Raw genomic sequence first — 22289 nt, 5'->3', positions numbered from 1 at the left:
GCATTTGCTGAAGTAGCTGCATCATTTTGTATTGTTTGGTATGGATACAGCAAAACTTCCCTCTCTGAATAAAAAAAAAAAAAAAAACCCATCTGGACACTATACAAGGCCCAGAAAAATTAACAGGTGCTACATCTTAATAGAGGTCTCAGCCTCAATAACATGGCTGATGTAGCAACCAGGAAGAACGTTTCTTTTTTCTTGTCATGAACTCCTTTTCTCACAGCATGCATATGTCGAAGGATGGAGCTCACTGCCTGTCAAATCAAATTGTGGACTGTAATATGTTTAAAGTCTGTGTCTATTTGGGTTCACAGCTTATTAGGGTAAGATAAGACTTTTTAAACCCAAATATTAACTTTTAAAGTGAGAAGTTGCCCTGCACAATCAATAGTCAGCTAACTGATTCAAAGTATATTGAATACAGACATTTTGCATAAAGTCTAACGATATAAAAAAAGTTTGTTGAGGCTGACAGTTAGTTAGAGAAGGAGCAGAAACAGGCGCACTCTGAGCGAGTGTAATATTCTTTTCAAATCCCAGTGCCCTCTCATCAGCCAATCACAGGATATAAAAAGGACCCTGTTGACATACAAAGTTATTTATGGGTGTTTGTAAATAGTTATCCCTGAAATTCTCGATGGCTGACTCAAACGACTTGTGGGTGTACTGGTTCTTCTGACAAAAGCTGCAACAAACAGCACTTCCTCGCCAATTTAATGGCCTGTCTGATTTATTTTGCACTCAGAATGCATTATGGGTAAAACCTAAGCTACTCAGTACAACCAAAAGGGGTTTCAAATTATTAACTTAAGCAGCCACTACAAGTCTCACACATCAGTGGCAGCAGTGCCTTGTTAAGTGAAATTTATAGTGGTATTATTCATTGGTTAATGTGCACAGTTGACTGTCATCTGGAGTTGAAGACATGGTTTCACATTAGTCCCACTAGGTAAAATTAAACAGCCACCCACATAGTAGCACTGGAGATTTGTATATGACACAATGTTTTCACAGCCATAGTTTCATCCCAGCTAAAGTGGCATTGTTTATTTTGGGATATAGGAAGACAGCATGCTCTGACAGCGACTTCCTACCACATGGATAATATGAAAAGTAAAACATTTTTATTATTCATATGGAAATACAAAAGATATATACACTGGTATTAACATAAATATAGTATAATCACCATAAAAAATAATTATTAAAAAAGGAAAAATTAAGCTCATGGAAGCTTCCATGGTAACAGCTCCTATAGTTGGTGGAAAAAAACCATGTGCTCGTTATGTTATGTAAAAACAGATGTAATTTTGATCTTCTTGTACTTAACAAAGAGAAGTCGAAGCAAAGAAACCACAAATACATATATACACACATATACATATATATACACACACACACACATACACATACATACGTATACACACATACATATACATACATATATACATATACATACATATATATATATATACACATATACATACATACATATATATATATACACATATATATACACACATATATACACACACACATATATATACATATAATATATATATATATGCATACATATACAGGACATTATTTCAACATTTGTTTTTGGAATTTAGTATATGGACACATGTAGCTGTAAAATATAGATAATACGCATGTCAAAAAGCATGTCACACAAAATATGATAATAAAATGGCACAAACAGGCATCTTTAGATGATAACAGATCATTAACTTCATAACTGTTTTAAAACAAACCACAAAATAACAAACAAAATGTACAAACATCAAAATTCTGTGCCTTATTAAAAGTCACTATTCATCTACCTTTTTTTAACTCCTTATATGGAAAAATGAGTCATTTGCCTGACACTAACTAAGTTTTAACAGTTGTTTCAGCTTCATTTCTGAGCCTTTGGTGACACTATTGTAAAGCCAGCACAACAATCCATTTTAAAAATGACTAAGAATCACCATTTTGAGTTTATAACTATACCCCAATTTAAATCTGAGGTGGCTTGGATTATTAGTGTCATTCAGCATGTAAGAACAGCAACTTGGAACTTCATTAGAAGCTCAAAGTAAATAGACATGTACATAAAGTGTACACATAAAACGGAAATTTCATTAACATATACTGTATATATATAAATTCACATATAATCATATAATGAATGCATACACACATGCAAACAGTTAAGATCTGATAATTCCACAGTAATGATGCATGAAATTAAACTAAGATAAAAAAAAGTTAAATTCAATTTTCTCAACTACCTTTACTAAATTAATATGCATTATTTATTTTGTACATGTGAAATGGAATAAAAATGATCACAACACACCTGAAATTACCAAATATCGATTAAACTGATCACAAAATTTAGTTCTTCCATGACATATTAAAATTGTTCAGGGTTTTTTTTTTTTGCCACTTAAACACAGCTATAAACACAGCTATTGATTCACTATTATGTATTACTAATTGATGTTAATAACGAGATGTTGATATGGACATAATAAAGAGCTCCAACTGGCTAAAAGAGAACTACTGAGTCACAGAGTGCTCTTTTCTGAAGAAAATGGGTTATAATAAGCCAATATAATCGTAAATCAGGTCAATATTTTTAAAACATTCCTTAAGTTATACCTGAGCCCACTGCAAGGCACTGTAAATCACCATAGCACTAGTGCAAATCTCCTGAACATCATTACTTTTTTTTGGACTGAGCATGATTGACTAAAAATGTTAAAATTATTATCTTATATCTGCCCTCAATTTTCACATTAATTCTCTGCATACAATTTTAAACCCTGCCCATCCAATGATGCAGATTAAATGTTACAAAATTATCTCGAGTAACTCAAGGCAGCTGTCTCAACACAATTGAAACTGTCTTCATTCTTCAGCATAAATACCCACAATATCCATCCAGACACTTAAAGTCCAAGGAAAAAAAGAAATAGAAAACTAAAGCCACAAAGAGCCATAGCATGTTGGCATATCATGCTGCTATAACCTCTTCACTACACCATGAAATGGGTGTATCCCTCAGCACCTGTGACGATTACATCCATCCAGATCCTCATGGCCTCAGGAGAGGGAGCAACCATGTAGTAGACCCTGTCATGAGTCTTAACACTGAAGGTCAGGGAGGGGTTTGGACTCTGAAGGAGAGAAGGAAGGGGAGATGAGGATGAGAGAAAAGAAAGGGAGAAGAAAGTGATGATGTATAGTAGGATGAAACAAGAATAAAAGGAAGACAAGAAAAACAGGGCAAGATATGGAATGAAGAAATTTGAGTGGGAGAGAAAAAGAGGGAGAGAAGAATTTACAAGTAGGGATATTAAAGTAAAATAATAAATCATACTTTTCAAGAGTTATTTGCATCCATCACTTTTGTAGTAACATACAGTATATACAGAGGATGTAAACACATACCTTATGTGCATTTTTCAGGTGATCATAATAAACTTCTTCAATAGCTTGAAAGTAGATGACTCCTTTCAGCTTGACTTCATGCTTATCTACAGTAGATATAACAGTAGATATAACATACAAATGAAATGTATGAATATAATTATGTGTAAATATAGTATGCTCAGTTTTATTTATATTTTAAATGTATGTAAAATTTAGGAAATACAAAATGCATGTGAACAATTGCTATAATTACACTCAACTTAGTGGCTTCAGCTAGTATTCAAACCCCTTCACATTACTGTGCTGTAGATTTAATTTTAAATGGATACAACTGCCATTTTTGCCCATCAGTCTACACTCAATAACCCATAATGACAACGTGAAAGTTTTTTTTATTTTTGTAAATTTATTAAAAATCAAAAAATGAAACATCTTTTTTACAAAAGTATTTAGTATTCAGACCTTTGGTCAGGTGGATCCTGTTTGCTTTAATTGTCCTTAAGATTTGTCTAAAGCTTGATTGGAGTGCACCTGTGGCAAACTGAATTGATTGGTCATAGTTTGGAGCACACAGCTATGTATATAAAGCTCCCACAATTCACACTGCATGTCAGAGCAAAAACCAAGGCATGAAGTCTAAGGAACTCTCCGTAGACCTCTGCGGTAAAATTGTGGCTGGGCATAGATCAGAGCAAGGCTTAAAAACAATTTCTAAAGCTTTGAGTGTTCCACAGTAGCCAAAAAATAAGTGTGAAATACGTTTCACACTTAACGTTTTGGAAGACGTTTGGAACCACCAAGTCTGTCCATGAAGTTTTTTGGCCAAACAAACTAACTGGGCAAGAAGGACCTTGGTCAGGGAGGTGACCAACAACCCAACGGTCACTCTAACAAAGTGGTGGGAGCATCAAGCTATGAGGATGCTTCCCAGTGGCACGGACAAGGAGGTTGGTCAATAGTGAGGGAAGGACGAATGCAGCCAAATACAGAGAAGTCCTTGAAGAAAACCTGCTCCAGAGTGCATGCAACCTGAGATTGAGTCAACAGTTCACCTTTCAGCTTGACAGTGACCCGAAGCATACAGCCAAAACAACTTTGGAGTGGCTTGGGACAAGTCTCTGACTGTCCTTGAGTGGCCCAGCCAAAGCCCAGACTTAAACTTAACAGAACATTTGTGGAGAGACCTGAAGATGGCAGCTCAAAGACACTTCCCATCCAATCTGACAAGGCCTGAGAGGATCTGCCAGGAAGAATGGGATAACATGACCAAGTGCAGGTGTGCAAACCTTGTAGTTGTACCCAAAAACACTCAAAGCTGTAATTAGTGTCAAAACGGTCTCTACAAAGTACTGAATTAAAGGTCTGAATACCTTTTGTAAGTGAGAGATTTCATTTTGGCAATGAAAATGGCAATTTTATCCATTTAATTGTTTGTGTGTGCCTCTATGTACATGGATGCTCTGTAAATATATTCTCTTTTTTCTGTATATTTGTATCTGTACAATTGTGCCTTGCAAATGTGCGTGCATGTGAAGATTCTCAGTCCTCCAGGTCATGGTATTTCTAAGTGCTAGAAACTGGTGCTATACAAAGGCAAGTCCAATTTCCTTCGTATAGCACTTATAAAGTGTACATGCAACTTCTGTCCTACCTGCATAGTAGGAGAGTGTGCGTCGGTTGCGGTCAAAGACAAACCAGCGTTTCTTCCAGGTTTTGATTTTGCCTCCCATCTTGACCAAGTAGCCTCGACAGGTCTTTTCAGAGATGGACAAGTGGAAGCATGTGTCCGTGCTGTGGCCAGCCGACTCAATGTGAGCCCGCAAGTCAAAATCATCCTTTCTCACTGGCAAGTACCGAGTTAATGGCCGAGACTGGATGGAAGAGTGAATAGGGTCATTGATAAAGAGAGGCTATTAGTTCAAGTAATGACAATGATGTATTTTCAAGTAATGTCAATGATGTATTTACAATCTCTTTTGTGTTCATATAATTCATCCAAGTCATGCAGCTGTATACAATATGTAAAGACAGATTAAAGTGTAAGATTATTTCGTCTGTTGCAAGCAGTTGATGATCCAGGCAAAAGATGATGGATGAAGCTTATACTAAGAACTGTCAGCATGGACATGATTGAAACTATACAGAAAGAGGGAAATATGCATGAAATGTACAGAAGTTAGCTACAGAAACAAATGGAATGCTTTATAATAAAAGCAAAAATGTTATCAAGTTCCAAATTATCTTTGGGTAAAAAGTATAGCATGACAAATCTCTTACTGTTGATACTGTTAACACTTGAGAGTTGCGCACAAATCTTTTATGCTCCTGTCCTGTTTGTCTTTCTTACCTGTGCCCTTTGTTTCTCTCGCAGTTTTACCTCACGGTCAATAAGTTTTTGGCATCTGCTTTTCTCCTCCTGTAGCCTTTTCTCCAGTTCCTCTCTTCTTCTCCTCTCCTCCTCCAGCACCTGCTTTCGAATTTCCATCTCTCGCTCCTGGAGAATAATTTAATTGTATGCCTTTTTTAGCAATTTCTGAAGAACTGTACCAGTTAAAATAGTATCCCTGTGTCTTTAGGTTTAGGATTTATCACAAAGGGAAATTATGGGACATCATTTTGCAAGAAAACAATACTCAGCCTACTGATCCATATTGGCTTTTTCATATTTAGTCTGTCTCTACCATTAACAAACTATTAAAAAGTGACAACAAAGGATGAAATCGTGATTATGATTTTATGTCATAGTGACCTTGTGTGCAAGAAGGCGGTTCTTCTCTGCGTGAGCCTCTCTCAGCAGACGCTCCATCTCTTCTAGCTTGGCCACATTTGATGTACTGGCACTGCAGGACACAAACACATACAACAGACATCAGAAAAAAAAGCAGAAACAACTTTTTTCTGTGCAATCAACCAAACAAACACCAAATGAACTTTCATGTAGCTAAACCTGAAATACATTGAAAATGTGATGAAAAAGGGCAGCTGCCAAGAAAAGGACCCTTGATGTGTGAGTATAAACTCTCATATAGTACTGATTATTACCTCATTATGCCTTTGTGTGTGCTGAATCAAAGACGAAATATATTAGGAAAGGAAGCCTGGACATCAAGACAATCTAATGATAAGATCATCTATCTTTCCTCTCTCTATCTCTTCGTAAGTCTTTCTGACTCTCTGCTGTATCACTGTCTTGTGTTCAGTTTAGACCAGCAAGCCTGCTCTAGCTTCAGGTCTCCCAGACTGCAGATGGTCTAGACATGACATAAATTCTCGACTGACATCGCAGGGAAGGGATTTGTGTCTATTTCTGTCATGTTAAACAGTATTTTTCTCTATCTCTCATTTTCTTGCTCAGCTTTTCTCTCTTTCCCCCTGACATGCAAATATACACAAACACACAAATTCCCTCTTATCTGGATCCAGAAGGAAAAGGATACCCAATGCTGATCTGTGATGATATCACAACATTGTTAAGATGAATGGTAGACATTAGACTCAGTCTAAACCTATCAGGAAGAGAGAGTGGGAGGATATAACTAGGACATCTGAAGTAACAGAAAAAAGGATTTCTGAGGGAGATCATGAAAAGATGATGAAAGGACAAGAGCAAGTGGAGAAAAGAAAATGCTTTTCTGCTTTTTTCAGGCAGTTTCAACTGTTTCCTGTTTGATGTCAAAACGACCCCATAGCTCTCACTCTACATTCTGCCATAGTTTTAACTGAATACCACCAATTCCATACTAGTGGATTTTGGATGTGAAAATTACCTTAAGTCTGTTTATTGTTAAATACTTTTACAGGTAGTTAAAATGTTTATCATTATTCACTGTCATTATATAAACTACTTGGGCAAAAATGAATATTAGCATGCCATCCAACTTAACAAATATAATAGATAGACTTAATTAAATAATTACCCTTGACTGCATTTTATGCCATATCTTAGTCTAATACTTGCATTTAGGCTCCAACTAATCTTACATCAAACATTCCCTGTTTTCCTGTCATTACTCACAAACATTAATCCAACCTTGTTACAACGTCATTGTAACACTCTTCCTTTCTTCTTTTCCTTTCATCCCCTTGCCATTCTCTTACCTCAGTCGATGAGAGGGAATCACACTCATAGCCATTGTAGACCAGCCCAGTTCAAATCTGTCTATTCAAGTATATGGATTACTTGAGAAGACCTTTATTCATCTTGCTACAACACTTGTATCTCTAGAAAATGGGACACATTACTGAGAAGATGAGAAAAATATCTAATTCTATCATTAAACTGCTTTTTTATCCAGCATTGATCCAGGGTCCACCACACATCTTCCAATCCAATGTAAACCAGAACAACACAATCCAACTGGAGTCATATAGAGGATTATGGAGGCAGCCTGTTCCAGGAAAACTTACAAAGCAGAGAGATCAATCTCCAAATAGTTTAGGACTGTGCAAAATCTATCTGCAGAAACAAGACTATACATTTCAGAGAAACAAGAGAGGGGGAGATAAAAGACAGATGCAACAACTGTAAAAAGGAGAGAAAGAAAGCAAGCACACATGGTTCTAGTCCAGATGGGGAGCTGGACCCCCAAATGTACCTCTATACTCAAACTGGTTCGCTCAGTTCATCTAAACCTAAGGGGGTTGAACAGTGAAAACACACACACACACACACACACACACACACACACACACACACACACACACACACACACACACACAAAAACGTGTTCCACTGTCCCTCACTCATTGACATAATGCATTCCCTAGCCCCTTACTCTAAACTCAACCATCATGGATAAATGCCTAACCCCAAGCCTAACCTAAACTTAATTCTAACCCTAACCCTAAAACCAAGTCTTAACCCTTTCTGTCTTCTGTAACCTGACCTCAGGAACACTAATCAAGAGTTCCCCTTAACTCATATGACACACAGTTCTATACATCCTAGGGGGGACCATGAAAGGCGGGAAACCTCTCCACACACTTTTTACATTAACTCACTTTCTACTCTTTCCTTCTTTGTTGCTGCCCATCCCCTTTCTAGAGTGTCTCTTATTATGAACACATAGGGACATTTTTGGGTTTTCAATTTTCTGTCTATCTCTTGTCATATTGCAACCTTTTTGTCATTCTTTCTTAGTGTGTCAGTTTTCTCACAGCTCATATTTCAAATCATTCTAAAGGAGTGATGAAAGTTGCAGTTATGTTCAACAGAACATACTTGACATAGACATGTTCAGGCTAAACAAAATTCACAGTTAAAATCAGAAATACACACTAATGACAGGCTTTTTTTGTTTCTGTTACTTTTATAAATATCCACAGTAATACATGTGTGAACACACAAAACATGCGCCATCGACACTTACCTGGAGACATTGTCAGGAGAGCAAGCAGAGATGCTGGTTTCAATGGAGTCAGAACTGTCCACACTCATTGTGTCAAAGGCCTGGTTGTCACGGTACCCAAAGGCATCAAGGTAGACGTTAGTCTGGGAAGCTGCTGGAGAGCCAGGCTGACCTGGAAACACAAACACAGAAATAGGAAAGAACAACAAGTTTAGTAGCAACTTACATTAGTTACTCTTCTTATGTATGCATGCACATCTGTGTTGTACCTGTTTGTGTCATGTCCTCTGGGTATACAGTTTGCCCTGACAGCTTCAATTTTGGATCACAATGCCCCGCCACTGTGAAACACACTCTTACACATTCAGTGACAAATATATCCCCACCTTAACGTAGTAACTGCTCTTGTGTCCAAATAGCAGCTACATGCAGGAGTACATGCATGTACATGCATGTACAAAAGACCCCTAAATTTAATTTAGACAGTCCAAAGATGTCTAGAAAAAAAAGGAGACATCCTCAGAACTAGGAGGAGCGTTGACAAAATTAGGGTGCAGATACGGTGAAGAGAGACTAACCAAGCCTCTGGGTACAGGAAGAAACACACAAAAAACCTGATACCATCTGCCCCATGCAGTAGACCCACCCATCTGATGAGCCAGTTCAAGGGACCAAAGGGACTGAGGGACCAAATACATGCGACCGTATCAGGAAAAAAACAGCAGCATGATTATAACACAAGGCACACAATATTCTAAAAATATTTCAGAATAGTAAGTTGTTTTTTTGGATAACTGTCTTGTTAAAGTGCAGTGATTAAACCATTTTCTACAAAAGATTAAAAGTGGTTGATGCTTGAGGCTAATCGGCACGAGTAAATACATTTTCACTCAAAATACCAAGACCATAAACATATCAAACTTGACATGAAAAAAAGGCACAACATCCTTGAGGTAACAAATCATCCTTCATCTTTCAGCAGCCAAATCTGGGTTCAAAACCACATGTAAGCAAACATTCTAACAGACAGCAAAAGGATTATACTCTGTGGGGAGTAAACAGCAGATTTTTTAATAACAGGAAATGGCTGGTTAACATTTGTGGTAGGAAGAGGACTTATATCTACTTCTATGTGGTTTTTTTGTAACATTAAATTCTGAATGCATATAAAACACTTCTATCTGCTAATGTACCAATTTTAACTGTTCATAACCAAAACAGCAAATAGAGAAATGTTCTTTAAGCCTCCGCTGAATAATCACATACACAAACACACACATACATATACAATACTCTATATCATTTGATGGAGCAGCCCTCTTAGAACATGCATCCCTCCACTATCTTCACCGACAGATAAAGAAATGAGAAACTGTGTAATCTAACAAAACAGGAGGAGCACACCCACACACAAAACCTCTAATGGGAATATTGTTACCATATAAGGCATATTTTCATGTTACAACCCAGAGATGTATTTGTTTGTGCGAGTGGAGGAGACAGAAATAAGTGAGAAAACTGACAGATAAAGAGAAGTGAAGTTGCTATTGCTAAGTATTTGTCTACCTACATGTACTCTCTTTATCCTTATTTTTGGTTTCTAAGTAAGTGTGTCTGTGGATGTGTGAGCTGACAGGTGTTGTACAAGTGTTGTGAGCATGTGTGCGTGCACCTTTATGCAAACGTCGAGATTCAGTTTCCTTGTTGGATAATGAGTGAATTTTTGGAAGAATGTTGCCACAACTTGTGCTCTGTACCAGGGGCGGATGGGACTATGAAGAACCAAGAAGAGACAAAAAGTTTTTTCTTTAGTCATTCAAAAAACAGTATAACTTCATATAATATATGATAAACAATTCAATTATTTGTCAGATTTGAGAAAATTAGCAACAAATAGACCAAAAGTACGGCAATTAATAATTTATATTAATTTGTGGCATTTATGATCATCTACATGTGTGTACCTCGGTAGGGAAACTGCGTCCCAGTGTTGCACACATGAACTGGCGGGTCATGGTGGGAGTGGCTTTCTTCCTGGGTAATGTGTCACTTAGATGGGACCCACCTTCTTTTTCAGACCTCTTCCTCTCCTCCAGCAAACGGAAATGCTTATCAAACACACATACACACAAACACACGACAGAGGGAATAAATGTGCATGGTTCATTTATTAATGATTATCCATCATTAACATTCATCTCAATCTAAATTAATGATCAATATGATCCAATTTCATTTGAGGTCATTTAACATTTTGATTTAACATTGTAATATCCCTAACATAAGGGCAATGTAATGACAAAGTACATTTGTGTGGATTGTAAAATGTCTTACTTTGGTGCCATCTGGTAGTAGTATAAAAAAAGTATGTGGCAAAAAAATGCATACCTAAATTCTTAAAGCTATATTAAATAATATCTTTTTATTTAGATTGATTACCTATTTCAATAAATACTCATTTATTCACATGGCTGATCAACATTTGCATTTGTGTAGTACAACTGAATTTACCTGAACAATTTACTTTAATTTATACTTACAATTCACATTACCTGCCTGTGTCGGTGATAGTGTTTTTTGACAGCAAGAGGAGGCAGGGGAGAGTCAGGAAGGGGAGAGGGGTCTTGATATGACACCATGTTCTCTGGCCAATGCACAGAGGGTATTTTTGGGAGGGGGCGGGGATTTAGATGGGAGGAGGAAGATGAGGAGGAAGAGGAGTGACAGTCGGAATGTGAGAAAGAATAATAGAGTTTTAAAAGAAGAAAGTGACATGTCAGACAACTGAAATAGTGCAAAAGAGGGAGAGAAATTGGGGAAAACTACACTGTCATACACACATACACAGTTTACAATAATCTGTGTCTGTATACTAAACTACACACACAAGCCCTTTACACCACTACACACACCTCATCCACCGGTGGTTTGGGGGTGTCGTCATCAGGGGAGGGGTTTGCCTTGGACTCAGAAGCACTGGCCAGAGCAGGGGTGGGTTTAGAGCCCCCACTAAGCTGTGAGTAAAGCTCATTGATTTCACTGACTGTGACATAGCCCTGGAACGCATTGTGAAGAAATGGGGGAGAGAGAAGGGGTGAGGTATAGCATAAAGTGAGTCAGCCATATTACGATATTAGGGCAAATTAGTTGTTAGAATGATGCAGACCTTTGTGGCAATTTTAGCAGTTTCAAAGCAAAAATAGAGCAAAAAGTCTTGTCACTTAGAAACAAGTTACTCAGACACAGTACTGTTAACAAGGATTGAGTGGAGTACACAAGACAATAAACATTCTTACAAGGTTCCCTAAGTATTAATATACAGTGCATTCAGAAAGTATTCCGCCCCCTTCAGTTTTTCTACATTTTGTTAAGTTGCAGCCTAATGCTAAAATTGTTTAAATTCATTTTTACTCTTATCAATCTACACTGAATACCCCATAATGAAAAAGCAAAAACGGAATTTTAGAAAGTTTGCAAAATTATCGCAAATTTATTAAAAAGGCAGTGATTACAGCCTCGAGTCTTCTTGCGTATTAAGTGACTAGCTTTGCACACCTGAGCTGCTTTCCCACATGCACTGCAACCGTGTACCTTTCTGGACCTTTCTAGACATTAAACGGACTTTACCCTGCCAGCTCCATTGTACAGTATGTGATTATACACTGTGCATAGAGCTAATGAGCTAAGTCTCTGCTCAAACTTCTGTAACTTTTTGTCTTCCTGCATTGTAGGGACTGGCAGTCACACCAAGAAACCAAAAGGGGACAAAGCAGCAAACGGAAGGAGAGGAGAAACAAAGGATAGGAAGTGGAGATGTACCGAGCCGTTCCTAAGGATCAGGATCAAGCCCAATCTGGGCATATTTTAATGGATTGGTATTGGCTAAAATATCGCTGATCAAAATCTGATCTTTTCATTACTGTGCTATGCTGTGTGTTTTCTACATCAGCAGGATCATGCTGCAGCTCCTCTCCTTTAAGACATCCAGGCTCTACAGTGTAGCATCCTGCTGCATAAACCAGTGAGAATTTTCTGTATGAATATGAAATATTATTTGGACGCAGTGGTGAATGACTCTGAGTTCAGGTTGGAAAAATACACAGATTCATTAAGCATTGATGCTAATAATCATCAGCGAAGTAAAGTAGAAAACATCCAGCTAGCAGCTCCTCATTTTTAGCCAGTGCTCCACATCACTTTTGCCAGTAAAATGACAAACATCACTGGCGGTATATCATATCTGCTGTCACTAATTAATGTTAATTCCATGAGTAACTTGATGGCAGACTGAAATTTAAGTGGGCGGTTATTGTCCCAGCTGAACTTTAATTCATATAATATCGGTAATTTAAGTTTATTAATTTTATATTTTTGAACCATGACCTTCAGTATTTGGATCAAGAAGCTCATAAAAAATATATTAGATTAAGTAGTCTACAGCCGTGTTATTTCAGTGTGCCAAGTACATATGCTATTTAATCAACATTTAAGTAATGAAAATATAAGAATGGAATCAGACTCGGTATCGGCAGATACCCAGTGTGATAGAGTTTGGATTGGGATCCAGACCAAAAAAAAAACATTGGGACATCCCTAATAGTAAGAAAGGATGAGATGGGTTTTAACAGACAATCTGGACAAAGAGGAAAACATAAATGGATTCTTGAGAAAAATACACGAAAAAGAGGATTGAAAGGGGTGCAAGATGACTGTAAAAGGTAAAACTGTGGCAGAGTTGGCATCACAGCAGCAATCACTAATAAACTGACACACATCAGCCAGAGAGGCTGTATCCTAACAAGCAAAGAAGAAAACCCCAGCTATTTAAAATAATGGAGGGTCATGTCCACTTTAGGAATATTAAAAAGTTCATAGAGGAGGATAGTTCCCATTTAATTTTCTCACAGCTGTCGATTAAACCTACCTCTCTTAGTGAGAAACGCCGGGCACCAGTGAGGTTGACATATTTTCGTTCCAACATAGCAATGTTTTCTCTCTCCTAAAAGACAGAAAAAGGGAAAAAACACTGTTAAGAAAAAATGAACCTCTTGTTGATGGGTTTTTATGATCATTCAAATATAAAAATAAAGAAGGTCACATGCATACACATCCAAACATTGATATCCTTGTACCCTTTGCAGCATTGATTCAAGGTTGCTCCTCTCCATCAAGAAGCTCTCCTTCTCTCGCTGAGCCTGCTGGGTAATCTGTGCTGCCTGCTTACTCAGAGTTAACAGTCGCTCCTTGACGAAAAGGAAAACAAGCTTATTACACGTTGCTAGCTCACTTATAGAGCATGACACTAACACTATCTAAACCAAATGAGTTTACATGCTTTACTTACATTTAGTAATACTGACATTTGTAGTCTTACAATATTTGTTTTTTTACTTTTGAAGAAAAATAAAACTGAAAGACATAAACAACTGAGTAATTGAAGGTGTAATTAACGGATCAAATTATATACACATATACACAAACTATATGCAGGCAGGCAGGCACACGCACACACATGTACATACACATACATGTAGGCATATCTACATGCACAAATACAAAGGTTTAAAGAAATAAATGCATATCAAAACATATCAAACAGCACATATTAATACATATTAAACACCTCACGTACAATCCTCACGTACACTGGAAAAAAAAAAAAAAAAAAAAAAAGATCATTTTGACTGTCAATTTGACCTTGTATAACTGTTTCTTTTCTCTTATTTTCCCTCTCTGTTTCTGCCTCCTCTGGTAGTTAAGGCCCCCATTTAGTTGTTGGCCTCATGTTTAATCCAATTACTCAACCATTTTGTAAATTATGGTACTGGTTATTCTTTCCATTTCTAAAATTTCCTTTACTTTTGACTTCCAGTTTCTAAATAAAGATAGAGTAGGCTTTAACCAGTTCCTTGTTATTTGTTTTGTAGCTGCAATTCTAAGTATCCCGTTAAGGTACCCTAAACATAGACATATGCCTAAAATAATACATTTTGCCTCAAGTTCTTGTTTAATTTGAAATATTTTCATAATAGAAATGGTAAATAATTGCCAGAATGTTTTAAGTGTTGGGCAGTTAAAGAAAATGTGAATGATTCACATTCTTTTTTACCACATCTTCTCCAACAGTCCAATTCAATTGATATTGTAAATTTTGATTGTATATATTTTCTACAAAAACTCCCTCCAATATTTAGAATTTGTTGGGTTGTTTTTGTTTGTATCTTGCAACTTTCCATGGTTTTGTAATATTTTATATATTTAAGAAAGGATGTTTTTGATGTCTTTATCATAATCTTTAATCATGAATATCATTAGATGGTGTTGCTCTCGGTTGCTTTCTCTTTTTTGAAAATGAATTTTATAATTTTTTTTTAAAATATTTATAAAATTTTGACTGGGCTACACTAAATTTAGTTGATATGGCCTTAAATGAATCAACATTGTTCTGATTTAATATTTGTGAATATATTTGTAGTCCTTCTGATGCCAAGACTTACTATATTGTCCCTTTTATTTGGATTAAATTGAGGGTCCCAATCAATTTCTCCAAGATAGATTTGTATTATTGTATTATTTTTATATTTTTTTACAAATTTGTTTCCAGTTAGCAGTAGTTCAAATATGGTTTGTTTCCCCACACACCAGTGCCTCTTAGTAAAATTTGAAAAGGGTGCACATAAATAGAATTACCATGTTTTGTTTTTTCTAAAATTGATATGAAGTACATTCATAAACACATTAATATTGTACTGTATAGAGATTTTTGCCCAGGTTTGAGTGCAATTAAGAAAAATACACAAGGAGACAGCCGTTACCTTGCGAGTAACTGTGCTGCGTTGGTAATCTGAGATCTCCCGCAGAAGCTGCTGTGTATAGGTCTCCTTCTCCTCGTCCTGCCTGCTCTCTCTCTCCAGCTGCTGAAACTCCAGGTCCTCAAATCGCTTTGCCTCCGCCTCGAGCGCCTCACAGTCCTGACAGACACACACAAAAAATAATACACAGGTAAACAGGCAGGACAAAGGAATGCATGTATTCAGGACAAACATAACCCCACACACTTCCATAGTACAGTGTGCATGCAAACGTTCACCAACAACCTCACATTTAAAAACCTTATTTGAAAAATTTCAATTTAAAAGGTTGTAATGATGATAATTTTGTCCCATAGGATGATATATGAATTGGTGTTGTTTATATTTACAACTAGAATGGCGCTCAGTAGAGCGCATACCTTTGCCAAGGAATAATAAGTATAATGTAGTACAGTATGTAATGCGCATTTTCTTCACAGGAAGATATGTAGATTATTATCTGGATCTGCACCAAAATTGGAAAAACTCATAGATCTCGACACCGTATATATGTCTCATGTTTTACATCAAGTTCCATACAATATATCCCAAGAAACTGACGAAAATGTCAAAAAATGCCCTCTCTCACAATGTTAAGGAGAGTGATAAAAAAAATTCCTGGATCCTCCCCTTTAACCGGATCAGCATGTCGGTTCAGTACTTTCTGAATAATCCTCAGGTGAAAACATAATCTCCTTGGCGGACATAATTAATGTGTAAATAAATAAAAGATTTGAGAAAAACAGAAATATGCAAGCTATCATCTATCAACAAGCACCTTCTCATTCCCTAATGCAGTGACACAGACAAAGCAAACCAGACTCACAAATTCTTGATGTTTCACCTGAAAAGTCATGCTGACTACTACACCACTGCATAACCAGTGTCTTACGGTGTATGCAATATGTTACATACTGTAGGCATTTCCCCAAAATACAAATAATTGAAAAGTACTATCTCTTAGACCCTATGTCCAAATGTCAGTATATTTCTGTAAGCAAGTCTTAAAGCCTATCCCTTGAGATACTTTATACTCTTACAGGCTCAACCCTTCTGATGAAATAAAGAGATGTATAGAAATAGAAACCTAAATAGTTAAACAGTGAGAAGAGAACATGAACCAGGTAAAAATCAAAGTTGAACGTGGGGCGAAGAGCAAGCTAGTTCAGGAAAGAAAATGTGTGCATGTTCACATGCAAGTTTAAGTATGCGGGCAACACATATCTCTTTTTATTCATGTGTGAATCTGTTCATGTGAACATCTGTCCATATATATTGTATTTTTGAGTGTCAGTAAATATACGTGTACATACATTATATCTGCTTTTCTTATCAGTTTATGCAGGCACAGCTGCTTTATTTCCCAGTTCAGTTGAGTATTATATGCTTGCCTATGCATTTTGTTTGCATGGATCCATGGGTTTAGAAACTCAAGTACATATCTTCCTGTGCATGTGTGCGTGAAGTGTAAGTGTGTACTGACCCTGGCTAGCTGCTCCTGAAGGGGCTCCTTGGTGGCCTCAGGGCAGCTGTCCAGCCGGGAGCGCTGCTCACACACAATCTGAGCCAACCTCTCTACTCTGCCCCTTTCTGCCTGCAGCAATTCATATGCCTGGCATACACATCCGAACATACACATAGATGCACATACATGCCCACACAAGGACACATATACCATGTGCACGTTTGTTTATGTGTACATAAATACAAATACAAATACACACACACACACACAGACACACACACACACACACGACAGAGAGAGGATGGCAGCATTAGTTGGACTACAGAGCCACAGGTCGGCAACATTAGACTAGAGGAAAGGGAGGGAAAGCTGGAGAAAAAAAAATCTACCAAAGGGATGGAGAAGTGGGGAGGAACTGAATTAGGCAGGAACGTGGTGTGAATCAGTTCTGTCTCCTGCATTTTTCTCTGTTTGTTTGAAAGGAAATGATTGAGGGTGAGGACGGATGGGTGAGAAAGGAGATGAGCGATATGTGGAATGTCTCAGGAGAGGGTTAACCAACACATTTATGGTCCTCTCTATAAATATCATACATACAAAATCTGTACAAGCACTCAACTTCCCCTACTCTTCAACAGAAGCTTTGAACACTCAGTAAAACACTCTCGCACACTCCATCTCTCTAATCATTCTGTCTCTCTTTCCCTCTGTGTCACTCAGTATTATGATGGAGTTTTACCATGGACACTAGCTACCGGCTGTGGGGTGCATGGAAATGAAAGAGTCAGGGTAGGACTCAATCCGAGGAAAATAGGAGAACGTCACATTGCCAAAACAAAGCAGGTGCACGCAAACACGCACACGTACAGTGGCCTCAGAAAGTATTCAGACTCCTTCACCTCTCACTCATTTTTGCCAAACAAAAATGGCAATGGCAGTGACAACCCATAGTTGTAATTATGTCTAACTCAAAAAACTATACTGACAAAGTTAAAACATGTTTAGAAATGTTTTGAATTAAAAAAAAACAAACAAACACTGAAATCTCTCATTAACTCTCTTATTAATTCAGATGTAAATTGTTTAGGAATGTATTTTGTTAAGGTAATGTTCATCTACTTTCATGATAAAAATTACTCATCTATCTTTAACCTGAAGTCATTCATTCATTCTTCATTTATAATTAATATTTTAAGTAATTAATGGTTTGGACATTGCTAGTTTTGATATACATATCAAAGTCAAGAGGCTATAGAATTTCAGGCCACAGAGCTCAAAACAGCATATTCGCTGCCATATTCATAGCCTTGCTCACGCCGGGTCATGGAACAATAACTATAATTCTTGGCTGTATGTTCCGTGTCATTGTCGAGCTAAAAGGTGAACCATCGCCCCAGTGTCAGGTCGTGTGCACTCTGGAGTAGGTTTTCTTCAAATATTTGGCTGCATTCAGCCTTCCCTCAATTCTGACCAGTCTCCATGTCCCTGCCCCTGATCAGCAGGTCCATAGCGTGATGTTGTCACCACCATGCTTCACCATAGGGATGGTATTAGCCAGGTGAAGAGCAGTGCCTGTTCACCAGACATAGTGTTTGGAATTCTGCCCAAAAGGTTATATTTTTGTCTTGTCAGACCAGGGAATCTTTTTTCTTATGCTCTCAGAGTCCTTTAAATGCTGTTTGGAAAACTCCAAGTAGGCAGTCATATGTCTTTTACTCAAAGTGGGTTCTGTCCAGCCACTCTACCATTAAAGTCTGATTGATGGAGTAATGCTGAGATGGTTGTCCTTCCAGCAGGTACTCCATGTCTGCAGAGGACTTTGGTTCTTGGTCATCTGACCAAAGCCCTTCTTGCCCGGTTACTGAGTTTGGCCAGACTGCCAACTTCTGCAATTACTGAGGCCACTGTGCTCCTGGGAACACATAAAAAGGTTTTAGGGATGGTTTTATACCCTTGCCCTGATCTATGCTTGGCCACTCTTTTATCATGGAGGTCTACAGAGAGTTCCTTGGCATGAAGTGTGAATTGCAGAACCTTATATACACAGGTTTGTACCTTTCTAATCTATGTCCAATCAATTCAATCTGCCACAGGTGGATCATTACGGGTTACTGAGTGTAGACTGATGGGCCTAAACGGCAGTTTTATATTTACAATTAAATCTACATCTAAAATCTAAAACACTTTTTTTCCCCATTAGTTACAGTATGCTTCTCCCCTCTGCCCAATGCTAATATCACTTACCAGCGTGTCAGAAAAGAAATTCAAACAATTTGCAGAAATGCATCATCAAACACCTTAGTCTCTGGATTAAGGCTCTCTGCATTTTAAGGGTTCCCTCATGTTTTGACCTACCAGTGTGTTAACAGGCTCTTGGTCTCTGTGTCAGCCATTACAAATCTCTGACAAGTACCTTTTCTTTTTCTTGTTGGGACTTGGTCTCTAGGTCAGCCATCTTGTTGTGAAGTGCTTCCAAAGCATCTCTTTCCTGTTGGAGAGCAGCTACCTCTGACTCCTGCTCAGCCTCCACCAGAGCTTGTTCAACCTCCATCTTGGATAAACACACACCAATAAGTGAGCCATTTGTGCCGTTGCTCTTGGTCTCATTTATAAGTTCTTTTTAAAGCTGATTTCAAAGTCCTGGTTTATCCTTACTTTTATTAAAACCTTTAATAACACCACTTGATAATGTGAGCTTTTCATCTAAAAAATGTGCACCTGAATTGAAAACAACTATAAATCTTGATTTCAATTTAAAAACAGGAGTTCTGGACTAGACACTAAACAAAATGAATTGTTACAATGGATAACATTATCCATCTTTCTGTTCTCTCTGTCTACCTCTCGGGCAGATTCCTCCATTTGGTTGTCCAGCTCTTTGATCTTTTTCTCCAGCTCCTCCATGCTATTCAGCACATGGTTCCTCTCGTCCTCCCCTGGCCTCACTTCCTCGTCTGAAGGCCTCATGTACTGTGTGCTGTGACGGGCTGCATCATCTAGAGCCTGGTAACATCATCAACAAAGTAATTGATTGAACCACTGTTAATATGTTTTTAAAACTTTATTAGAAACAATATTGGGGATTCATGGTAATTAGTTGTAATAATAATCACTGACACCACAAATTCAATAATGTGGTGACATGATGTGGTACATGTGTACCAATAGTATTCATAATTATACCACAGTTTATGAAACTTGTTTCCACTTGTTTCCTTTTGGACATGTTTACAGAAAAAAATCTAAATCATATATAATAAGTAACATTATCAGTGCTGACACTGTTTTTAAGTCTTTTTTGGTGTAGCAGAACTTCCTTTGGGCAATTAAAATTTCAGTGGATTTACAGCAAACAAATATTGGTGGACACCAGCACCATACCCTACCACACACACAAACATCAGCTGTCAATTCTAAATGGTAACATTTACCCTGCTCTAATTTAATAAATGGGCTGTAAATAGCTCACATCTGGGTATGTGAAGGATATGTATGTTGAGATTTTCCAAGTATTACGAGGAGTGATCCATGTCACTCATGTTTTCTACAAAGAACAGGGTGCATAATGATTTCCCCCAATTAATCCTGATAAATCTCAGTTGTTCACCAACTTTTTTTGCGGTCTTCTCTCTCTCTTCTGCTAGCACTCTTTGCTGTTTGATTTTTGATTTAGGGATAGTCCCCTACTAATCACATCAAATTACATCCCATCCCTGAAAGAAATACTAACCAGTGCTGAGCAGCATCCAACTCATGTTCAGCCCTGGGCAGGCAGATGGTCATACAGTTAGATGACATTGGTCTGAAAGGGTTATTGTCGATGGTAGGGGATGAGTTGACTGCTCTGCCCTCTACACTTTTGATTCTCATTAAATAAATAGGAGTTTATACATCTCTGTACATTTAAAAGTGGTAAAGTGACTCTGACAACAAACCTATCTGTGGCTGAGTGAATTCAGGTATCAGTCCCCTATTCAATGCTTGACAGCTAAAAAGTGTGTTATTAGTAGGAGTACTATATGTGTACATGTGGGACATTTCTGTATTCACACAAAGTATACATTTGCATTCTCATTAGCATCCAAATAGATGTCCTATTTCTTATACCTCATTGTTCCTCTGTGTATGTGGAGAGGGTGAGGGGGCGAGGCTTTGTAGAGTGACGGTGGGTGATTCTGCCCTATTGTCTTGGTGACCACTTCTGCGCCTCTGTTGTAACTGTACATCATCATCATAGTAACTGTTCTCTGATCCATGGGAGGTCATTTGTCCATTCCCTGTTGTTTCAATGACAGCTGAAAAGTCCAAAAAGAGAGATGGTGTGTCGTCATTGTCATTGTTCAGTTGGAGCTTCTCAAGCTCCAGGTTGATCTTTTGGAGATCCACCACAGCTGAAGTGGGACTTGCAGTCGTGCTACTTCCATCCCTCTCAGCCTGGCCCAGCTCCGAACACAGAGACAATATGGTCTCTAGCCGCTGTCGCTCCTGAGGTTAACACACACACACACACACACACATAAACACAAGCATAAGTTACAGTATGTGCAAATGTAGTAATGTTATTTAGGGTTATTTAAGGTTATTTAAAAAGGTTTTTTTATTAGTGTAATGGCCTGAATTAAAGTTGTGTGGTCATTTTTGTTCCTGATGTAGTTCCTTTCAGACGCAGTATAGAGTGTTGCTGTTGGGGTGCAGCAGAAATGCAATATAACCCTATGTTATAAATAGATATTTTTATAAACCCTTGTAGTGCTGCTGAACACATGCACTGAATATATTACAATATTACAAGGTGAAATATATGAAACAGGTGTCAAATATGGCAATTATATCCGACCTTATGTAAACTTAAGTTACATTTCTATTAGAGTCAGGTGTTTATTTTTAAAATCCGTTTTCATACTGATTCTGACTTTTTAATTCTTCATATACATGCATATATATTCTTAAACAGGTTAAAATAAATGCACAAATTAAAATTAATATGTTCCATACTAGAGAAATTGTCACAACAGCTCAGCTTAAGAATTATTTATTTCCATCATGAAATAAAGTTTCCAATGATCAGGTTACTTGAGGAAGCATCGCGGAAATAGGCTCCTCTTTTAAATATGTCCCAGTTACTCCAAAATATACTCAGTATTATGATTTCTCATATGTCATTTCCATATTTGAGCTTATAATTTGTATGCGCTAGAAAGA

At 37.5% G+C, this 22289-nt stretch overlaps 1 protein-coding gene across 6 annotated transcripts in view; it reads right to left on the bottom strand.

The window, feature by feature from the left end:
* Nucleotides 1–1585: 1585 nt before the first annotated feature.
* phldb2b (pleckstrin homology-like domain, family B, member 2b) overlaps nucleotides 1586–22289 on the bottom strand; it is a 48537-nt gene continuing 27833 nt past the window's right edge. For 2 of the 6 annotated variants that reach the window (XM_040126722.1, XM_040126728.1), the window contains 17 exons: nucleotides 21195–21572; nucleotides 19929–20090; nucleotides 19501–19638; nucleotides 17106–17234; nucleotides 15587–15742; nucleotides 13904–14014; nucleotides 13696–13770; nucleotides 11684–11827; nucleotides 10736–10879; nucleotides 10444–10543; nucleotides 9041–9112; nucleotides 8793–8943; nucleotides 6173–6263; nucleotides 5771–5917; nucleotides 5075–5294; nucleotides 3442–3527; nucleotides 1586–3167 (listed from right to left, as the gene is read on the bottom strand). In XM_040126722.1, the coding sequence (XP_039982656.1) occupies nucleotides 3027–3167; nucleotides 3442–3527; nucleotides 5075–5294; nucleotides 5771–5917; nucleotides 6173–6263; nucleotides 8793–8943; nucleotides 9041–9112; nucleotides 10444–10543; nucleotides 10736–10879; nucleotides 11684–11827; nucleotides 13696–13770; nucleotides 13904–14014; nucleotides 15587–15742; nucleotides 17106–17234; nucleotides 19501–19638; nucleotides 19929–20090; nucleotides 21195–21572 (2445 nt within the window). In that variant the 3' untranslated portion in view covers nucleotides 1586–3026. The remainder of the gene's footprint in view (nucleotides 3168–3441; nucleotides 3528–5074; nucleotides 5295–5770; nucleotides 5918–6172; nucleotides 6264–8792; nucleotides 8944–9040; nucleotides 9113–10443; nucleotides 10544–10735; nucleotides 10880–11683; nucleotides 11828–13695; nucleotides 13771–13903; nucleotides 14015–15586; nucleotides 15743–17105; nucleotides 17235–19500; nucleotides 19639–19928; nucleotides 20091–21194; nucleotides 21573–22289) is intronic. The other 4 variants (XM_040126723.1, XM_040126725.1, XM_040126724.1 and 1 more) reach the window with 4 other exon arrangements.

The sequence above is a fragment of the Xiphias gladius genome, chromosome 5 (genome assembly GCF_016859285.1).
Source record: "Xiphias gladius isolate SHS-SW01 ecotype Sanya breed wild chromosome 5, ASM1685928v1, whole genome shotgun sequence".
NCBI classification, from domain to species: domain Eukaryota; kingdom Metazoa; phylum Chordata; class Actinopteri; order Istiophoriformes; family Xiphiidae; genus Xiphias; species Xiphias gladius.
This window is presented reverse-complemented; position numbering and strand designations above follow the sequence as displayed.